Genomic DNA, 16,498 nt, shown 5'->3' on the forward strand with positions numbered 1-16,498 from the left:
CTATTGAGAAACAGGTAGGAAGATCAAAGAAATGTACTCACATTTAATATAATTTGATGAGAATTCGATTTTGTGGGGTAATGAGGTCTAGAAATTGGTATAATCTTGGGAACACCCAAAAAGAAGGTTACTATGTAAAAGATTAAAAAAAGATACAACAAATCAACCAAGAATTTGCTTAAGATGTTTTATATATTAAAAAAAATATATTTACAATTAAAAATATATTTTAACATATAAAGTAAGTTTACTAAACAAAGAATTTCTTTGAAAACCTTTTTCAGTGCTTAGAGCAATAAATTAAAGAAACTAAAATTGGATAAAAGTAAACATTAGAAAAAATAATACGATTTAACTCACCGCATTTAAAATTCAACGAGCGCTCTTAAAGGAATTTCTATTTATACGTGGTTAGTCATAAATTTCTCGAAACTGATAAAACATTCCACCTCATTAATCTCATCACTCTTTATATATTTTACTTGATACTTCCCAGCGGGCAAACCCACCGTGCTAATGGCGCCTCCCGCTGTCGAGTAAACGGTTCGCGGATTGAGTAGACTTAACAACTTGTTTTCCGTGTCGGCGTAAATCAAATGTCACTTTGTTGTGCTGCCCATTCCGCTTTTTAAGGTGGGGGAAAGTCAATCAAAATATTATTGTATATCGTACAAATGGAAACCGTCGGCGAAGCCGTCACTCTTTGCTCTCACGCACACCCTCGCAGCGTGTGGTGCAGCGAAAGGGATCACAATGAGCAGCAGCACCACCCATAAGGCGCCACCCACCGCCCACTCAGCCGCCCACCCCCCACCGACGTGCCATATAAATGAGCTCCAAGTGCCGGGTGTGTGTGTGCGTACCATGAGCTGATGTTTTTCATGGCTTGTTTACAATTAATTAGGATTGTTATGCCGCCATTCAATTCAATAATTTCTTTGTGCTAGGCGGTATTTTTTAACAGCCAGTCATAAATCTGCGGTCTTGTTTTGGTAGCCAGCATTAAATCCGGAATCCGACTGCATTTATGGCCCGCGTCATTTGATTTTCCATTGATCCACCCAGTTATTTTCCTTAAAAGCTCAGCATGCTTAAGGCTGAAAATGCATTGTTAATTACTGCGAATCGGAGAAAGTTCATTGAATTGTTTTTAAGATGCATCATTCTTCTCAGAAATAGGAAATAATAACCATTTTACGGCTATGATTAGCTGATTCATAGTTCTATTTTAATATTATCTCTACCAAACTGCATTCCCTGCTTCTTAAACTTAGCATCTGATCAGGCAATCATTATCATATCAAATACTAAATATATGTAAACTTCAAAATAACCGGTTGCCGGTAAATTCTTTTGGGCGTTCTGGTTAATATTTTGCAAATCCATTGATGGTGAACCGAGATAAACCAGAATCGTAGACCTGCCCTTGATGATGTTGGCGTGATTGGTCAAAGGAAATATACCGACTTCTTGGAATTTGATTTTTATGTAAACCAGAAATTCGAACTAAAAAACTAAGCTTGCCATAAAAAATGCATTGGTTGCCAGTCTCGGACCTTAAGCCCCTTGTTTATTTGTCATGCATCATAATTATAGCTACTCTCATCTATTTTTACTTCTGTCGAATATGAACTTTTCGATTTGCTGGCAGGGTCTCACGCCTCTTCATAAATGCTTTGGAATATATTAAATGCCAATAAGATGTATTTTTGTGAATAGCTCGTGCCATTTTATGAGCTGTTTGGGGCGTTTTGTTGAGAATTGTTTACTTTAATTGAGATTTTGCTGTTCGACATCGAAAGCTTTTAACGAATTCCAGATTTTATCAGAAAACTAGTTTTGAAATCGATCTGAGCGCTTTATAATGAGTATTGTATAATTTTTCGTTCTGATTTGATTATAAAATTGTAAATGAGAAGATGTTGAACGAAATTAGGAAAAACATTTGTCAGTGCTTGGTCTTATAAAAAGAGTGTATTTGTAATAGAGAATATTTATAAGGCAATCCAATAATATAAAATAATTACGCGAATTGGTTGACTTCTATTTCCGACAGAGTTAGCACTAAAGGCGTCGCCAGGGAAAAGACGAGTCAGCGATTGAATTGCAGTTTAGTTGGTGTTTGGGCAATCCAACCGTATTGAGCTCCTGCCTCGTGTCAGAACCGATGAAATTTGCTTTTATGAGTACACTCCCACGAGGAGTAACTACGTGCAAAGTGCGCAAAACAATGCCATTTCCATCGCAGCCACAATACCCACAAAGCCCAGAAACCAGATCCGCGTTCAGAGTTAAAGGAAGTAGAGGCATGGGTTTGTACTGAGCAAACACTCTTAAAGTAGACCCACACGGAGCCCGGGCGAAAAGTCAAACATATCAACTACCATATCCTCCGAACGATTCCCAAATGGAAACATCAATCCGTACGTGCCAAGTGGTTCCGGCCTCACAGGCATCTTGTCTATGTCAAGGGGTTCTGATGGAGAACAACGGGGTCGGTCTATAGACTTCTAAGTGAAGTGTCAAACGCACTGGCCGATATCTTTGGGATTCCAGATACATTAGGGTGGACCTGAAAACTACCTGTGTGGTTTAAAGGAATGGTTTTCTGAAAGATGTGAGACATATTTATTTTTATATACAATACAGTACAAATATTTTAACTTAGGGTCTATAAAATGGGTATGCAACATATTTATATACAAACCTCAAAATATTAAATCCCAGAAAAATTGTTGGTATGCAAGATACTTTTTTTGAAAAACAAAAAGATAGTTAGTGGGTATGTACCACCAATTCCTGTGATAAACAATAGAGACTCACCCTAGTCAGCCTTGGGGATTTTCCAGTATTTTCACTTGTTTGGACTCATTAAAGATACTCGACATCCCCTGGATTCCCTCGCTTTTCCGCTTAATTGCAAACTGTGTGCCTGGCCCGGCAGGCTCCTAATTAATAGAGTGTTATGCAAAGCAATCAGTGGGGTTAAGTGGTCGACGTTCAGGCGATTTTGCAGCTCATGGATTCTGCGCTCCATTTTTCCACCGTAAATCGATGGCCGCGGAAAGTAGGCAACGGTATTTCATGGCTTAATTGCTTCGGCACGCCCACCTCATATTTGGCTTACCATAGATATAGGGCTGACTATGCAGGGCTTAGGGAATCTGGCACATCGTCCATTTGAATTGCTAACATGGCTCATACATATAAATGAAATTGAGAGTTTATTGCTTGGTCACTGGGCTCGGTTTGGCTTCATTTCGCCACCCGGCCAGCCATCGCCTTTTCGCACAGAATTGCTTATTTATCTCATATTTATGCGTTATGACGGTCGCCCAGGCACACACTGCGTATGCGTGATATGAACAAAGGCGCATCGGGGAATTTAAAATGGGAGTGCTCGGCGCGGAGAGAAAGGCTTTTAGGCTGCCCCGTAAATTGAATGCTCCAATTGCTTTCAGTCTACCATCCATCGAGACAAGTGATAGTAAATTTGCACAAAATGAAACCCACTCAAATTTATTGTGCGGTTGTGCCAGAGTAATGGTTATCTACGAGTTTATTTTTGTTTTTCCAGCGTGTGTGGATGTGTTCTTGGGCTATTCTTGTTGTGCGCATAAAAATGATGAAGTTCATCGAAACTATTTGACAGCCTTTGACTTTTATGTCGCATAAATGATGGTCGCCCATTGATGGAAAAGGGTCCCGACCCAGACAAACAGACGCAGAAAGTCGTTTCGGTCGCCGGCCATAAAAAATGGATCGCCTGGGCGTGTGGTACGGATTAGCATCTTGTATCTGGCCTTAAGGAGTTGTCAATATTGTCTAAATACCAAGAATAGAACGTAAAGAAAATTTGCGTGCCTATCAATTTTCAAAATACATAAAATCGTGGGTTATTGGTAAAGTTGTCATAGTTTAATGTCATAGGTATCTTGTCAAAAAAGTTTCCATATTTATTGGCCATTTAACTTTTAAAACTTTAATAAAATATTGAAAACTCTTCACGCTTTTTGGTTTCTACAGATTTTACAATAGTTACCATGTTTTTAATTGGTGCAATTTGCCACCAAAATGTTCTACGTTCTACTTATTTTTCAATGATTTTTTCGAAGAATGCACTAGATTTGGGAATAAAGCATTTTCTTGGCAGAAATTGGCAGGGCTTTCTGCAAATATTTCAGATTTTAGAACCACTCAGAGGGAATGCAGCCAATTTGTGGGAAAAATTCTCCGGACTAAGACCCAACTAACGATGTGCTGTTGCATAAGCTCTTCGGTCGTTGTAATATTTTGCCAGCTAATTGTGAAGTAAGAGCCAACTTGTGCTTACCTAAGTGCAACCGAAAATGAACATTAATTCTAGAACTTTTGTGCAAATGAAGTAAAGTTTTGTGCGGTTTCATTTATTCATGGCGGCCGCATTTTGGCAACATGTGCTGCACTTTATGAATTAAGAGCCATTTATTTCGGGCTGCTCTGCCCGCTTGAATAATTGCATTCGCTGAAATTAAAACTAAATTCTTTGGGACACTTAGTTATGGGCTGGTAATTAGTCACTGCCCACAAACACCCTGCCACGAACCCAGCAGTTTTTCCGCGAATATTGGCCGATTCGCGACTCTGGTTTTCATCCATCGTCTAGACTCCAGACCGAAAAGCGAGATAAGGATCTTAATGGCCCGGGATTATGATGCAGTGCGATTTTGTCTACGCCCTCTTTTTACTGACTGTCATTAGCCAGTCGCCCGTTGAACCCTCGTCCTGATAATCCCCGACTTGATCCACATTCTTTGTAAAATGAAATATGCGGGGAGCATTAAATAAATATCTTGCGTCTACTGCGTTCTATGCACTAAGAAAAATGTAATTGGAGGGAAATAAGTTAATCATAAATTACTTTAATAGGCGGGTTTTAAAGCGTTGTTTAGCGAAATCAAGGCGTAGAGTTTAAAGAACCATTGTTTTGAGCAGCTTGCTTCTTATGCTAATGAACGCTATTACGTAAAAGAAAATGTTTTTTTTTTTTAACCAATTTTCGCAATTTTTTAGGGGGTGCATTTTTTTGCAAAAAATGTCAAAAATATAAAGTTTATAGATTTCAATGCCAGTGGATTAGAAATTTAAAGACAAGCTCAACGAGGTATGACAGCAAAATACTAGATTTTTATGCCGAAAAAAAGTATTTGGATTTTGCTTAAAAATTCTTATTTTTTAACAGTTTTTTTAGTTTATCCAAATGAAGGCGTAGAGCTAAAAGATCGACTGTTTTGAGAAGCTAGTTTCTTATGCTAACGATCGCTTAAATAAAAATTTATTTTTTGACCAATTTTCTCTTTTTTTATCGTTTTTTTTTTGCGAAAAATGGCTCAAAAATAACATTTTTAAATTTGAATGCCAGTAGATTGGCAATTAAACGACGAGTTCGGCAAGGTATGGGACTCCTTATTCTGACGTTTTGTTGCATTAATACACCGAAAAAAGTTATTTTTTATACTGAAAAAATGGGATTTGAATTTTTATCAAAAATATTCATTTCCTTAGCAGTTTTTCAATTTTTTTTCAATTTTCAATCAGCCAATTAAAGGCGTAGAGTTTGGGAAGAGACTGTTTTGAGCAGCTTTCCTATCCCGCTAACGATCCATATCGTTTTAAAGAACATTTATTTTTCGACCAATTTTATCCTTTTTTTTAAGAGGTTTTTTTTTTGCAAGAAATGGCAAAAATTAAAGTTTTCCAGGCTTAAATCCCATTGGATTGCAAATTAAACGACGAGCTCAACGAGGTATGACATTCCACGTTCTGACCAGTATTTGCAATGTAACAAGGAAAAAACTATTTCTTTTTTGATCAATTTTACATTTTGCAACATATTTTTTTAATTAAAAAAACTCCCTGCACCTCTACGAAACCCCAACTCACCAATAAAACACCATCGAACCTTTTGAACAGAGACTGAACTACATGGTTTATTGCGGTTCAACGCGATTCGATTACAAGTACAATACTAAAACTAGAATTCGAACTATAGCTTTGGGCTACATCATTAGTGGCCGGGACAACTATATAGTTTAATTGACCCCAACGCGGAATATATTTGTCTAAAGTAAACACAAACAAGCTGGAGAGGCGCTTGCTGCTCATATCACAGTTGTGTGTGTGTAATGTCTGCGGGTGGCACTGGAATGGACTCCGGATAAGGCTTTCTCCTCCAGAGAGGGGGGTGAAGTGTATGGGGAGGTTTGTTGGGACCCCCTTAAAAGGCCGATCCCCGCTCTCCGGAACCGTCGACCGCCCCCGTGGCCCCCTTAACCGGCGGTTTGTGGCTGCCTTTGCGTCTGGCACGCCAATTGAATTTGGCCCTGAGACCCTTGAGAGCGCTTGAGCCCTTCAGCACTTTCACTTTCGCCTTGCTCACTTTGCCACTCGACTCGTCACCTCCCACGCCCCCTGTCCCGCCTCCTGCCACGCCCCCCGCCGCAGCCAGTGGGCGGGTAATGCGCGTCAGTTTGAGGCGGGACCGGGAGATGGCCAAGTCATCAGTGAGCTCATCAATGGAGCACATGGTGGGCTGTCGCTGCAGTGGCTCGCCGGCAAAGTGCAAGTCCTCCTCGAGCAGTGAGTGGGCATCGCCCACCGACGACAGCTGGGATATTTGCGTCTGGAGGGTGCGACGTGGGTTGTCGAAGAGGTCCTGCCGACTCCGACTCTGGCCCTGCAGCTGGCCGCTGTCCAAGGACACGCGGTTCAGCCGCACCGCCGGACCTGTTGCCGTCCCTTTGCCACTGGCAGAGCCATTCAGGCCCGTAGTCGTCGTCGCCGTGGAAGTCATGGTGGTCCGAACGCTGTCCTGTTGGGGGAAATTAAAACATTTATCAGAAGGTGAAACATGATAATACATTTACATTTAAGACCCACATTTGAATACATTAAACTTCCCTAACTCAAAGGGTCTTTAAGTTGTTTTAGTACTTAAATGACAATAATGAGTAGTTCTGCGAAAATATATTTTATATAAATCCTAGCTTATTGACTTTTGTGGCTCATGTTAGTTCGAGTTTTGAAAGTGGTCATAAAATATATTTCATAGGATCAAAAACTATATTATAAGACTTTAAACTTGGTATACCTATATTTTCATCATTGATTAAACATTTTTCTTTTATAAAAAAATAATATTAGTAGTTTTGTAAAGGTTAGATCTACTTCTAATTTACTCATTTTTTATACAATGTATACTTTTCTCTAAGTGCACTCACCGTGGTGTGAAGTCGCAACGAACCCGTCTGATTACGCCTCAGAGCGCTGTAGGTGTGGGGCAGCCCTCTTCCTTGGTTTTTGCCACCCAGTCCAAATTGTCTAGCCAGGGTAACCTTAAATGGTTTCAAAGGTGTTGTAAATTTGATAGGGATTGGTGAATGGCTTTCTAAGATTGTAGGTTAGCAGGATTGGTAGATTTAAACAATGTTTAATGCCATAAAAGTGTTTCTGAAAGTAGCTATCTTTTCAATATGCTTTTAAAAATGTATATATTCTGCTGCACTGCAGAGTCTGCCCACCTAAAATCGATTGCTCGATACCATAACTTTAATGAAACCAATAAAAATTAATTTCCGGGGGCTAGCTCACCTTGAATGCCTCTCGAAACTTGTGGCTCATGATGTTGTAGAGCAGCGGGTTGATGCAGGTGGAGAGGAAGTAGAGCACGCCGGACGTGTAGTCGAGGATGCTGAACACGTCGTTGAACCACTGCGACTCGATGCCCGAGGAGGAGCCGTAGACGGCCATCAGGCGCTGGGCGTGGAAGGGGGCCCAGCAGATGAAGAACGCCACGGCCACGGCCACTGGGAATGGAAATGGCAGTGGAAAGGGGGCGGGCGCATGATGCAACCATGAGTTATTTCGGATATTTCATATCCTGCTTACCCAGCATCCGGATGACTCGGGTCTGGGCGCTTATCCCCCGGTTGACATCGTAACAGCGCCTGGGCAGCGCCTGCAGGAGCCTGCTCCTCTTCAGCTTCACCCCGATGAGGACGTAGAGCACGCAGATGGCCGTCATGGGTCCGCCGAAGAACAGGAAGCCCGACACAGCAAACACATGGGCGAAAAAGTCGTTTTTCATCTGCAGCAGACATATCGCAGAGAAAAATATACACGTTACCAGGCGCAGCGATATGGTTTTTGGCCCCCAGCCACGGCCGGAGGGCGAAGGCTGTAAATTTGATTACCCTGAATTGAGTCAACCATCGTAAAAGATTGCCTCTGATTGATCATGTGGTGGTTGTAAATTCAGAATAAAGCCAGGTTTCGCGGGGAAAACTCGTAAAATTATTTTAAAAGCTTGAATGCATAACTTCCTAGATTTACCTACTTTGATTTGAGGCCTCCTAAAAGGTTTTGCCTACTTTGTAAAATCTCACATTAGCTATTAAACTTTTATGTTAGCAAGGGTCTCTCTAAACTAGAAGCTGTAGGAAAATGGTTAGTTTAAAGGCTAATTAAAGTACTATGACATTTCGACAAACGATAATATTATTAGTAATTGTATTATTCTAGCCAAAGTACTAAGATCTGTGAATTAATTAATAATTAATTTTCTGTGAATTTAAAATAGTAATCAGTCCAATTTAATGTATTAAATTTTAAAGCAGTAGCTGTAGCGTCTCGTAAGGTCCTTTAAAAGCATTATTTCGGTCAACAGGAAATGCCTCAAGAGGCCAACGAACCAACCCAGTAACTCAATTAACCAGGTAGCTCCTCGGAACTGGGAAAGCGATTAAGGGCCTCCCATCAATCATACGCACCGTGCAGGAGGAGCCCATGCCCTGCATCACCACGGAGAACTGGATGGCTTGGGGCAGGGCCAGCAGAAGGGCGGCTATCCAGATGGCAAATATGAACTTTACGGCCCGTGACAACTTGGACATCGTGTGCTGCCTGTATCGAAGGCAGAACCAATTAGCAAAGTTTCGGGGAAAATTGAAACGGGCAGTGGGGTTGGCACTGGAAAGGTTCTACTCCCACCTGAACGGATGACAAATGGCAATATAGCGCTCCACGGTGAAGGCGGTAATGGTCAGCACGGTCGCATTGGCCGCCGTTTCCGAGAGAACGCTTTCCAATATGCAGATGCTGTCGCTGAAGGGATAGTTGTCCGGGTGCCAAAGGTTATACAGGTCCTGGGGCATTCCTAATGGGGGAACAGCAAAAATACCCACAATAACATATGAATAATTCAACAAAAATGTGCGGGTAAATACTGAGAAAGCGTATTTGTTTAGCGGGATGTTTACAAGTCAAGAGCAAAATATTTTCATACAAATATTTGACTAAATAAACACAAAATGAAATTGATAAAATGGATTTTAATGTGTAATACACATATACAAAATTGAATACATTGTTTTAAATACATTCTATTCCAAAAATAGTTAAAGTTTTCTTTAAATAACGGTTATAAGATACCCAAATAAGCATCTTGACATGCATTTAAAAAGTCATGACCATCTGTCGGTCTCCCGACTTTCTTGTTTATATTGAAAGCGTCAGAATAATTTACATATGTATATTTAATATCTTATTTTTATTTTTTTTTTATTTTTGCGTTATCGAACGTGTTATGCGAAAAATATAAAATTGTATTTCATTGAATATTAACAACGAGTTTATAAAAAACCCTGATAAGCGTCAAGATATGCGTCTATTTAGTCATGATCATTTTCGATTATCTCACAATAGGGGCACTCAAATTTCTTGTTTTTATTGAATTTATTTTTAAAATCTAATGTTTCAATTGGAACCAAATAAAATTGTTATCATAACTCACCGGAGCACAGCAGGATCATGTCGGATATGGCCAGGTTGAACAGGTAGAAATTGGTGGCCGTGTGCATGAAGTTGTTCCGCGATATGACGATGCAGGTGATGAGGTTGCCCAGCACGCCCGCAATGAAGATGAGGGCGTAGCCCACGCTGAGGGTGGCCAGCAGGTCGAGCGGCGTCATCGGGGTGGCCGTGGGCAGCAGCTCCTCCGGTTCGAGGCCCTGCAGCAGGCTGGTCAGGTTGTCCGCCGAGATGTTCAGCACTTGGGTCAGATTCAAAAGGAATTTCTCATTGTGAAACAGTTGCAGATCGGTTGCCAGGAGACCGGAACTGTTAGTGGGCAGCATTTTGACTGCCATGGGTGTGTGTCCTCCAATGTGTGTGCGCACTATTAATTTCGAATTTCTCCGGGAATCTTAGATCCCTGCTTATGTATTTTCAATCGAAGCTCTCGCTCTCAAGCAATGTTTTCATAATGCCCCTGGCGGGGGCTCATCAATTTCGACTTAGGCCAGAGCCACTCCTCCTACAATCTGTTGTCATGAGTGTGGGATTTAATGTTGTGTTCTGATTTCTGCAATGGGGTGGACCTACAGCTGCTTTTATGGGACTTCAATTTATTTAAAATAAAGTTCCTTTTTATTTTAGGACCTACGAAATGAATTATACAAAATAAAATGTATTATTTTTTTCTCAAGGTATTTTAATCCTTTTCTCTTCAGGAATTAACTAAGATATTGTTTAAACTTGTATTAATGTTTGTATTAATTATTTGTATATTTTTTTGCGTATACACAATAATTAAAATTTGTATATTTGCTTTAAAGTATTCTAATAAAATCAAGATTTTTATGTATATATATGTATTATAAAGAGTCAACTTTTAATAAAGATTATTTTAGCTCAGCTCTATCTTATGGATATAAAAATATGATATTTTATTACTAAGTGACATCCACACTTTTCTAATGTTCTGATATTTTAAGGTTAGTGAACTTCGAGAATTCAAAAAAGTTTTATAAATGCCTAGGCAAAATGAAATACCAAAAAACCTATTCAAATCAACCTATTAGAACACTCACTTATAATATTAAAGACCACATGCCTTTTTAAGATATTCCGAAATGGTTAACTAAATGCTTCGAGTTAGACCTAGTTTGCTGAATTTACATAAATTTGCGCGCCATTGGGTCTGCCCATTGAAGTTGCAAACTTTTTCACCTGCCAAGGTCCACCCCACAGGAGACGTGTCTTAAAGTGTGTTTGTGTCCTGTGTTTACCTGGCATCTTGGGAAGGCGTTTACCTGGCAGGCCGTCAGGTGTCCTGGGCGAAGGACCAGGCTCAGGGCAAGTGGAAGCTGAAAATTAATTTGAATTGCTAAGTGGCATTTAGTCAAAATATTTGTGTACACGGGATGAATTTAAGGATGTTGCTACAGGGCTTAGGAGGCGGCTCAGAAGAGCGCCCCCCGAACACCTGGTGGCAAACAAATTAAACGCGCCGCGAAACTCAAGGTCAGGTGGTGGGGAAGACAAAGTTCCCAATGGACACCGGGTGACTTAATAACATTAACATAGTTTAACTCCATTCAGGTGATGAGTGCTTATTTTTTTCGGCCGCTGCTATTCCTAATGTGGTGGCCATATTTCGTTATTGTGGCCGGGTTGACCGTTTTTGGACGTTTTCATTATCATTATCATAAAGAGTTTCTACAATATATGCACGGCCAGAAGAATGCTGTCGAATTTGGTTTTATTATATTGTATATTCAATCAAACTGGTTTTCATTTTTTCATTTTTCTGTTTTCGTTTCGGCGTCCGATGTCTGAACTCTGATATCTGATGTTCACTGATGATCGACCGTGTAGCATCGCACCGAAAATTATGCATCCGCCCCTGTCCATAAAGAGTGAGTTTTGCTTTCGGTTTGTATTACTATTTTCCATCTTTCGCGACTTCGTTTTGCATATATTATTATAGATTCTGCACCATTAGTGTTTCGGGTCAATGGATTTCACTGGCAATGTGCGGAGATCTTGGGGCCCCGATAAGGCCTTATTTATTTCGCAACTTGTTTACAACTGTTTCGTCGCTCCTGTTCGGGGGCTTTTCATTCCGCCTAATGACAATTACTTATATTTTTCGCTGGCCATCGTTTGTGCATTTAAAACACGTTTAATTTAAATTTGTCAAACGATGCCTGCCACATTTTTCGGAATGCATTTATTTTTTATGCCTTTGAACTGTTTTGATTTTGTCACTTTGTATTCGCATTTCGCGAGCATTGCACTTTGTAACCCCACCCCCCACGACTTCCCCCTCACCTTTCACTCACTTTCTCTGGGGTTTCGCTGGGGCTTCTCGATTTTTAATTTTTCTGGTGTTTTATTGCACACCAGCTAATCAGTTTTTACCATGTGCTAAGTATTGATTAATGGCCACGAGAGGCTGGGGTTAAATTAACACGCACACGCTCGCACTCACAATTAATGGCTTTAACTATTTGCGTTTGGCACTGATTAATTTTGGTACGTAGAACGATTCTCAGAACCGAAATTATGACTGAGGGCACGCGTAAATGGATGGTTTTCCCGTTTTCTCGTTTTCGTACGTCTTCGAAAAACCATGAAGATGCCAAGAAGAAATCAAGAGCGACGGCGGCGGCTACAGCAACGGGCCGCAGCATCCGACTGACTGGGTTTTTGGCCAAAAAATCTTGGCAACAAAGCCCGTTCGGGCCATTGTCGTTAACAGCGACGCAACAGTGGCGCCGGCGGCGCAGTCGACGTTGGCAGCGCACAACTACCGGTTGCTTTTCGTCACTTTTCGGCTCTCTGCGACGGCGCTCTGGCGATTCCGGCCTTATATGAAGGGTCCGCCCGGCAAAAGGGTAATAAAAATGCAAATAATACTGGAGTGCCATGCAGTTTATCTTATTTAGTGGCGTATTAATTTGGCCAGGGCGGCAAATTGTTTGATTATTATGTTAACAGAGCCAAAGGACAATGCAAATGGCGACCTTGCCGCCCACTTAACCCTCTGCGACACTCCTTAGCCCGCAACCACAATCAAGTTAAGTCAAGGCAGCCGGGAAAAGGTGAAGTGGTCGCTCGGAGAACAAAACAGAACAGAAATTTATAAAAATGGCCCAGTTTCCGCTGTCAAATGGATTGTTTTTGTGGTTGGAAGGTCACAAATAATATATCATGCTTTATTAATATTAATAGTGTATTTAGACACTTAGTATATAAATTTAATATTAAAGTGGTAATTTAAGATACCGCCTGCAAAGTTATATATTTGTGATCTGCAATTGTTAAAAATAAATAAAATAAATAACAAAGCGTTTCTACAATATGGCGAAACCCATTTCTGTGGCACCTTATACAAGTTGTTTGCCGGTTTAAGCACTTTTCTATATATACATATAAAGCTCCCGTAGCACCTTCATATAACCTGTAACCCACACGGCTCACTGCAGTTAACCCTGTCGTATTTTCCCTTCCTGGAGCACAGCTTGGAGGACAACTAAATTGCTTAAAATTAATTTGTGAAAGCACGTTGTACGCCGTTGAGCCCCAGCCATCAAGCCACGGAATTGGACATGATGCCGTGGTTTTATGATCAGTCAAAGAGAGATTTTATGAGGCCCCCGGGGGCCTAACTTTTATGGCCATGTGCGGGGAAAATCTATCAGAGCTTTGCGACTCATAAAATGTGTATTTTCCTATCCCAGCGGCTAGTTCGGCGATATTAAGGGCAAACAACTGCGGCAGTATCCATACTATCTATCTATTTGTATGCGATGTGTACGAGGCGCAAAGCAAATCGAATTGTTGGGCACACAAATCAAATCCATTGCATGCATTCAATTTCTCAATTTTTATGCAAATAGTACGAAACAATTTTTTGGCACTTAATCAAAACAAAGTCCTAAGCAAACATTGATTTTTGCAGGGAGGTGGGCCTGTCGTAGGGATGGGGAATCAAGGGTCTGGGCTGGCCCTTCTTTGTCGGGGACCCTTCTCCATTTCCCTTCTAATCTCCTCAACGAGTATCTCATGAATTCAAAGACAGGGCAAATACGCAGCACGTGCTGCAAAGGCATTCGCAGTCAAAACTTTGGCTGCCAATTGTTGACGAAAGCCGGCGGAAAAAGTGGCCAAGGGAAGTGGAAAACGGAGAAAATGGGGGAGATTTTCGTTTGCCTGGCTCTTTATGAACACTGGGCATGACATCAGATTCGGGACGTCCTTTGAGTCGGGCTCTTGTTTGGCGTTTTGAAGTTTTCCCGTCGCCTTTCGCAGGACTCTGTCATCGGGCGACGGCGGCATCCTCGTCAGCAGTTTAGTTGAATTTTTGTGCAAGTTTCCAATTCATTTGGTTTTATTGCACACGGAGAGGGCAGGCCCAAAGTAATTTGCAGTTCGACCAACCCGTTGCCGCTCACTGCTTTCCCTAACTTTCACCTAAGTACGGGCCACATTACATTTGAGTTGGGGTTTATACAAATAAAATATGAAAGCTGTCTGGCGGAAAAAGATAGTGGATGTGTGCCCCGAAACTATAAATATTTTAAATGAACTTTTTTCGTGTCCTCGAGCATCTCAAACTGGTCATTTGAAATATGTATGTGCCTATTAAAAAACATTTTTGCCTTTAAAAATGTATAGAATTTAAACTGATGTTGATGTATGTTAATTCTACCAAAATAAATTGTATATCATGAATGACAGTGGGTTTTTAATTTTTGTTCATATTTTCTTTGCAAACAAACATTAAATACCTTTTTATTATAAATATTTGGTTTCCTGCAGAAACCGCAGGCTTTATTAACAATAATGACTTTCGGCTATATGGAATTTGTCCAAAGCCATTCTTTTATTTGCATTTAGAGCTTAATGATTTTATGATTTTATTCATACTAGGTTACAAAAGTTATTGTTTAGGTATTAATTCATTGATTTGAATACTCTTTTAATATTGAACAAATCGAAATGTATCTTAAATTACCTAACCCTTTGAAGGGTATCACCATTTCGCTTCTTAACCTCAGCCACATAAATTTATTGAACCCTGGCACGCGCTCAACAAGTCGTTGACAAAATTTCCGAGCCCGTGGCTAATTGTGACCTTCGATTGGCCAAATGAAGTCGAACTGCCACTTGCACTGTAGAGCCTTTCAAATAATTGAATTCCCCACCAAAAAAATAAGAGGTGTGCGTGTTGGCCGGGCTTCATTTGGGTAAAAGCCCGGCAATTGCCCTCATCGACATGCCATTGCCGGCCAAGATGCCCAATTTCCAACATGAAAGTAGCGAACTTCCCATAAACTTGGGCCAACGGGTTGTATGAGTAATGCGAGCACTTGAGTTGAAAGCGTGGGCTTAAGAGTATCAACTGTATGAATTATACTACATACTATTTAAAGGATACTTTACTCTGGTTCGACAGTTCAATGCTCGGGTTTCTTGGAAAGGCAAAAGGCCAAGGACTCCCGCATTTAGTTTAATTGCACTAATTAGCCACAGCTAGAATAACATGACGCACTCAAAAGTGCTCTAAGCCGCATTTGCAGTGTCCTGTCCTCATTTCGGCCACGTTCATCAACTCAAGACGAGCTAATCAGTGGTTGTGGCCAGAACATTATCGTTTTCGCTTCCAACTAGACCCATTGCAGTCGTAAATCAAGGCCAGAACCAGAGATCCCCCGAATGGGGACCAACTGCTGTGCCCTCAAAGCTGTGGTCGACCCTTTTCGATTAGGATCTGGCTATCTTTTGTCTCTCCCCCTGTAGGTGGTCCACATGTGTGTCAAAAGGCATTATGCTAATCAGTATGAAACCACCGGCCAATTGAATCATTCCGAATCACAGAAACACACTGGCCAGCGGGACAACATGACGTATACGCAACGCGGAAAGGTCAGTGGGCGGATCACTGTTGTTGATTGTCCTCACGCTTCCATTATTCACTCCGGAGCTCATGAATAATCCAGGGAATCGACTTCCAGATATCGGACAGTGATTATGTGGGGCAACATTAATTTAACGCGCGTTTAATCGCATTTACGCCGGAACAAAGTGCGTGGGAAGCTGAAATCTGTTTGGGATGTGATTGGTGCACCGGAAGAAATACCCAATACTTAATTCAGTGGAGTTTAATCAATAAAAATTAAGTTGTTTTTTACAAACAAATAATTATATATTAGTTTAACATATAAAAATAAGTAAGACGTATACAGAATCAAGCCCATAAAGACATTTTTAAAAAAATATTATTTAGCATCAATTTATTATTTTAAAAAATTTGATCCTTTGTTTTATCTTTCTAGGAAAGCTCATTTTTTCATAAATCCATTTTAGACAAAAAATTATAAATATAGAAATTATATTTTTAAAAACTATTTTCATTTTAAACCAATTATTTTCAAACATTGATTTTTTATAAACTTCTACGTAGAACTCTATTCAAGCCAGTTCATTTTCTTCATTTTCTTCTTCATTTCATCATAAAATCGTTAGTCCCGCCCGCAGGCATTTCCCTAATATCCAAAGGCTCTTTAGCGAGCCCCAAAGCCCGGATTGTGGTCACGCTCCAGCAACTGTGCATATTTACCGCGACCAGACAACCATGCCAAATTGTACTGAAAACTCTTCAGCGGGAAGACCC

The 16,498-nt window shown here is 40.6% G+C and overlaps 1 protein-coding gene across 1 annotated transcript; it reads right to left on the minus strand.

The window, feature by feature from the left end:
* Positions 1-5,955: 5,955 nt before the first annotated feature.
* On the minus strand, positions 5,956-12,507 carry LOC108032125 (pyrokinin-1 receptor). Its single transcript, XM_050888496.1, has 9 exons — positions 12,162-12,507; positions 11,106-11,183; positions 9,830-10,087; positions 9,028-9,193; positions 8,808-8,940; positions 7,927-8,125; positions 7,630-7,844; positions 7,260-7,373; positions 5,956-6,850 (listed from the first exon to the last, which is right to left on the minus strand). Exons 2-9 carry the CDS (start codon positions 11,110-11,112, stop codon positions 6,257-6,259), a joined length of 1,686 nt encoding a protein of 561 aa, XP_050744453.1. The 5' UTR covers positions 11,113-11,183; positions 12,162-12,507; the 3' UTR covers positions 5,956-6,256.
* Positions 12,508-16,498: the final 3,991 nt, after the last annotated feature.

This window comes from Drosophila biarmipes, chromosome 3R, assembly GCF_025231255.1.
Source record: "Drosophila biarmipes strain raj3 chromosome 3R, RU_DBia_V1.1, whole genome shotgun sequence".
Classification (NCBI taxonomy): Eukaryota; Metazoa; Arthropoda; class Insecta; order Diptera; family Drosophilidae; genus Drosophila; species Drosophila biarmipes.

What these genes read in the sequence shown, in the direction of transcription:
- LOC108032125 (XM_050888496.1), bottom strand. An exon ending in CATGATCCTGCTGTGCTCCG is followed by an intron (nt 9,194 to 9,829) that starts GTGAGTTATGAT and finishes TTCCCCCATTAG; the next exon opens with GAATGCCCCAGGACCTGTAT. An exon ending in AGTTTCGAGAGGCATTCAAG is followed by an intron (nt 7,374 to 7,629) that starts GTGAGCTAGCCC and finishes AAACCATTTAAG; the next exon opens with GTTACCCTGGCTAGACAATT.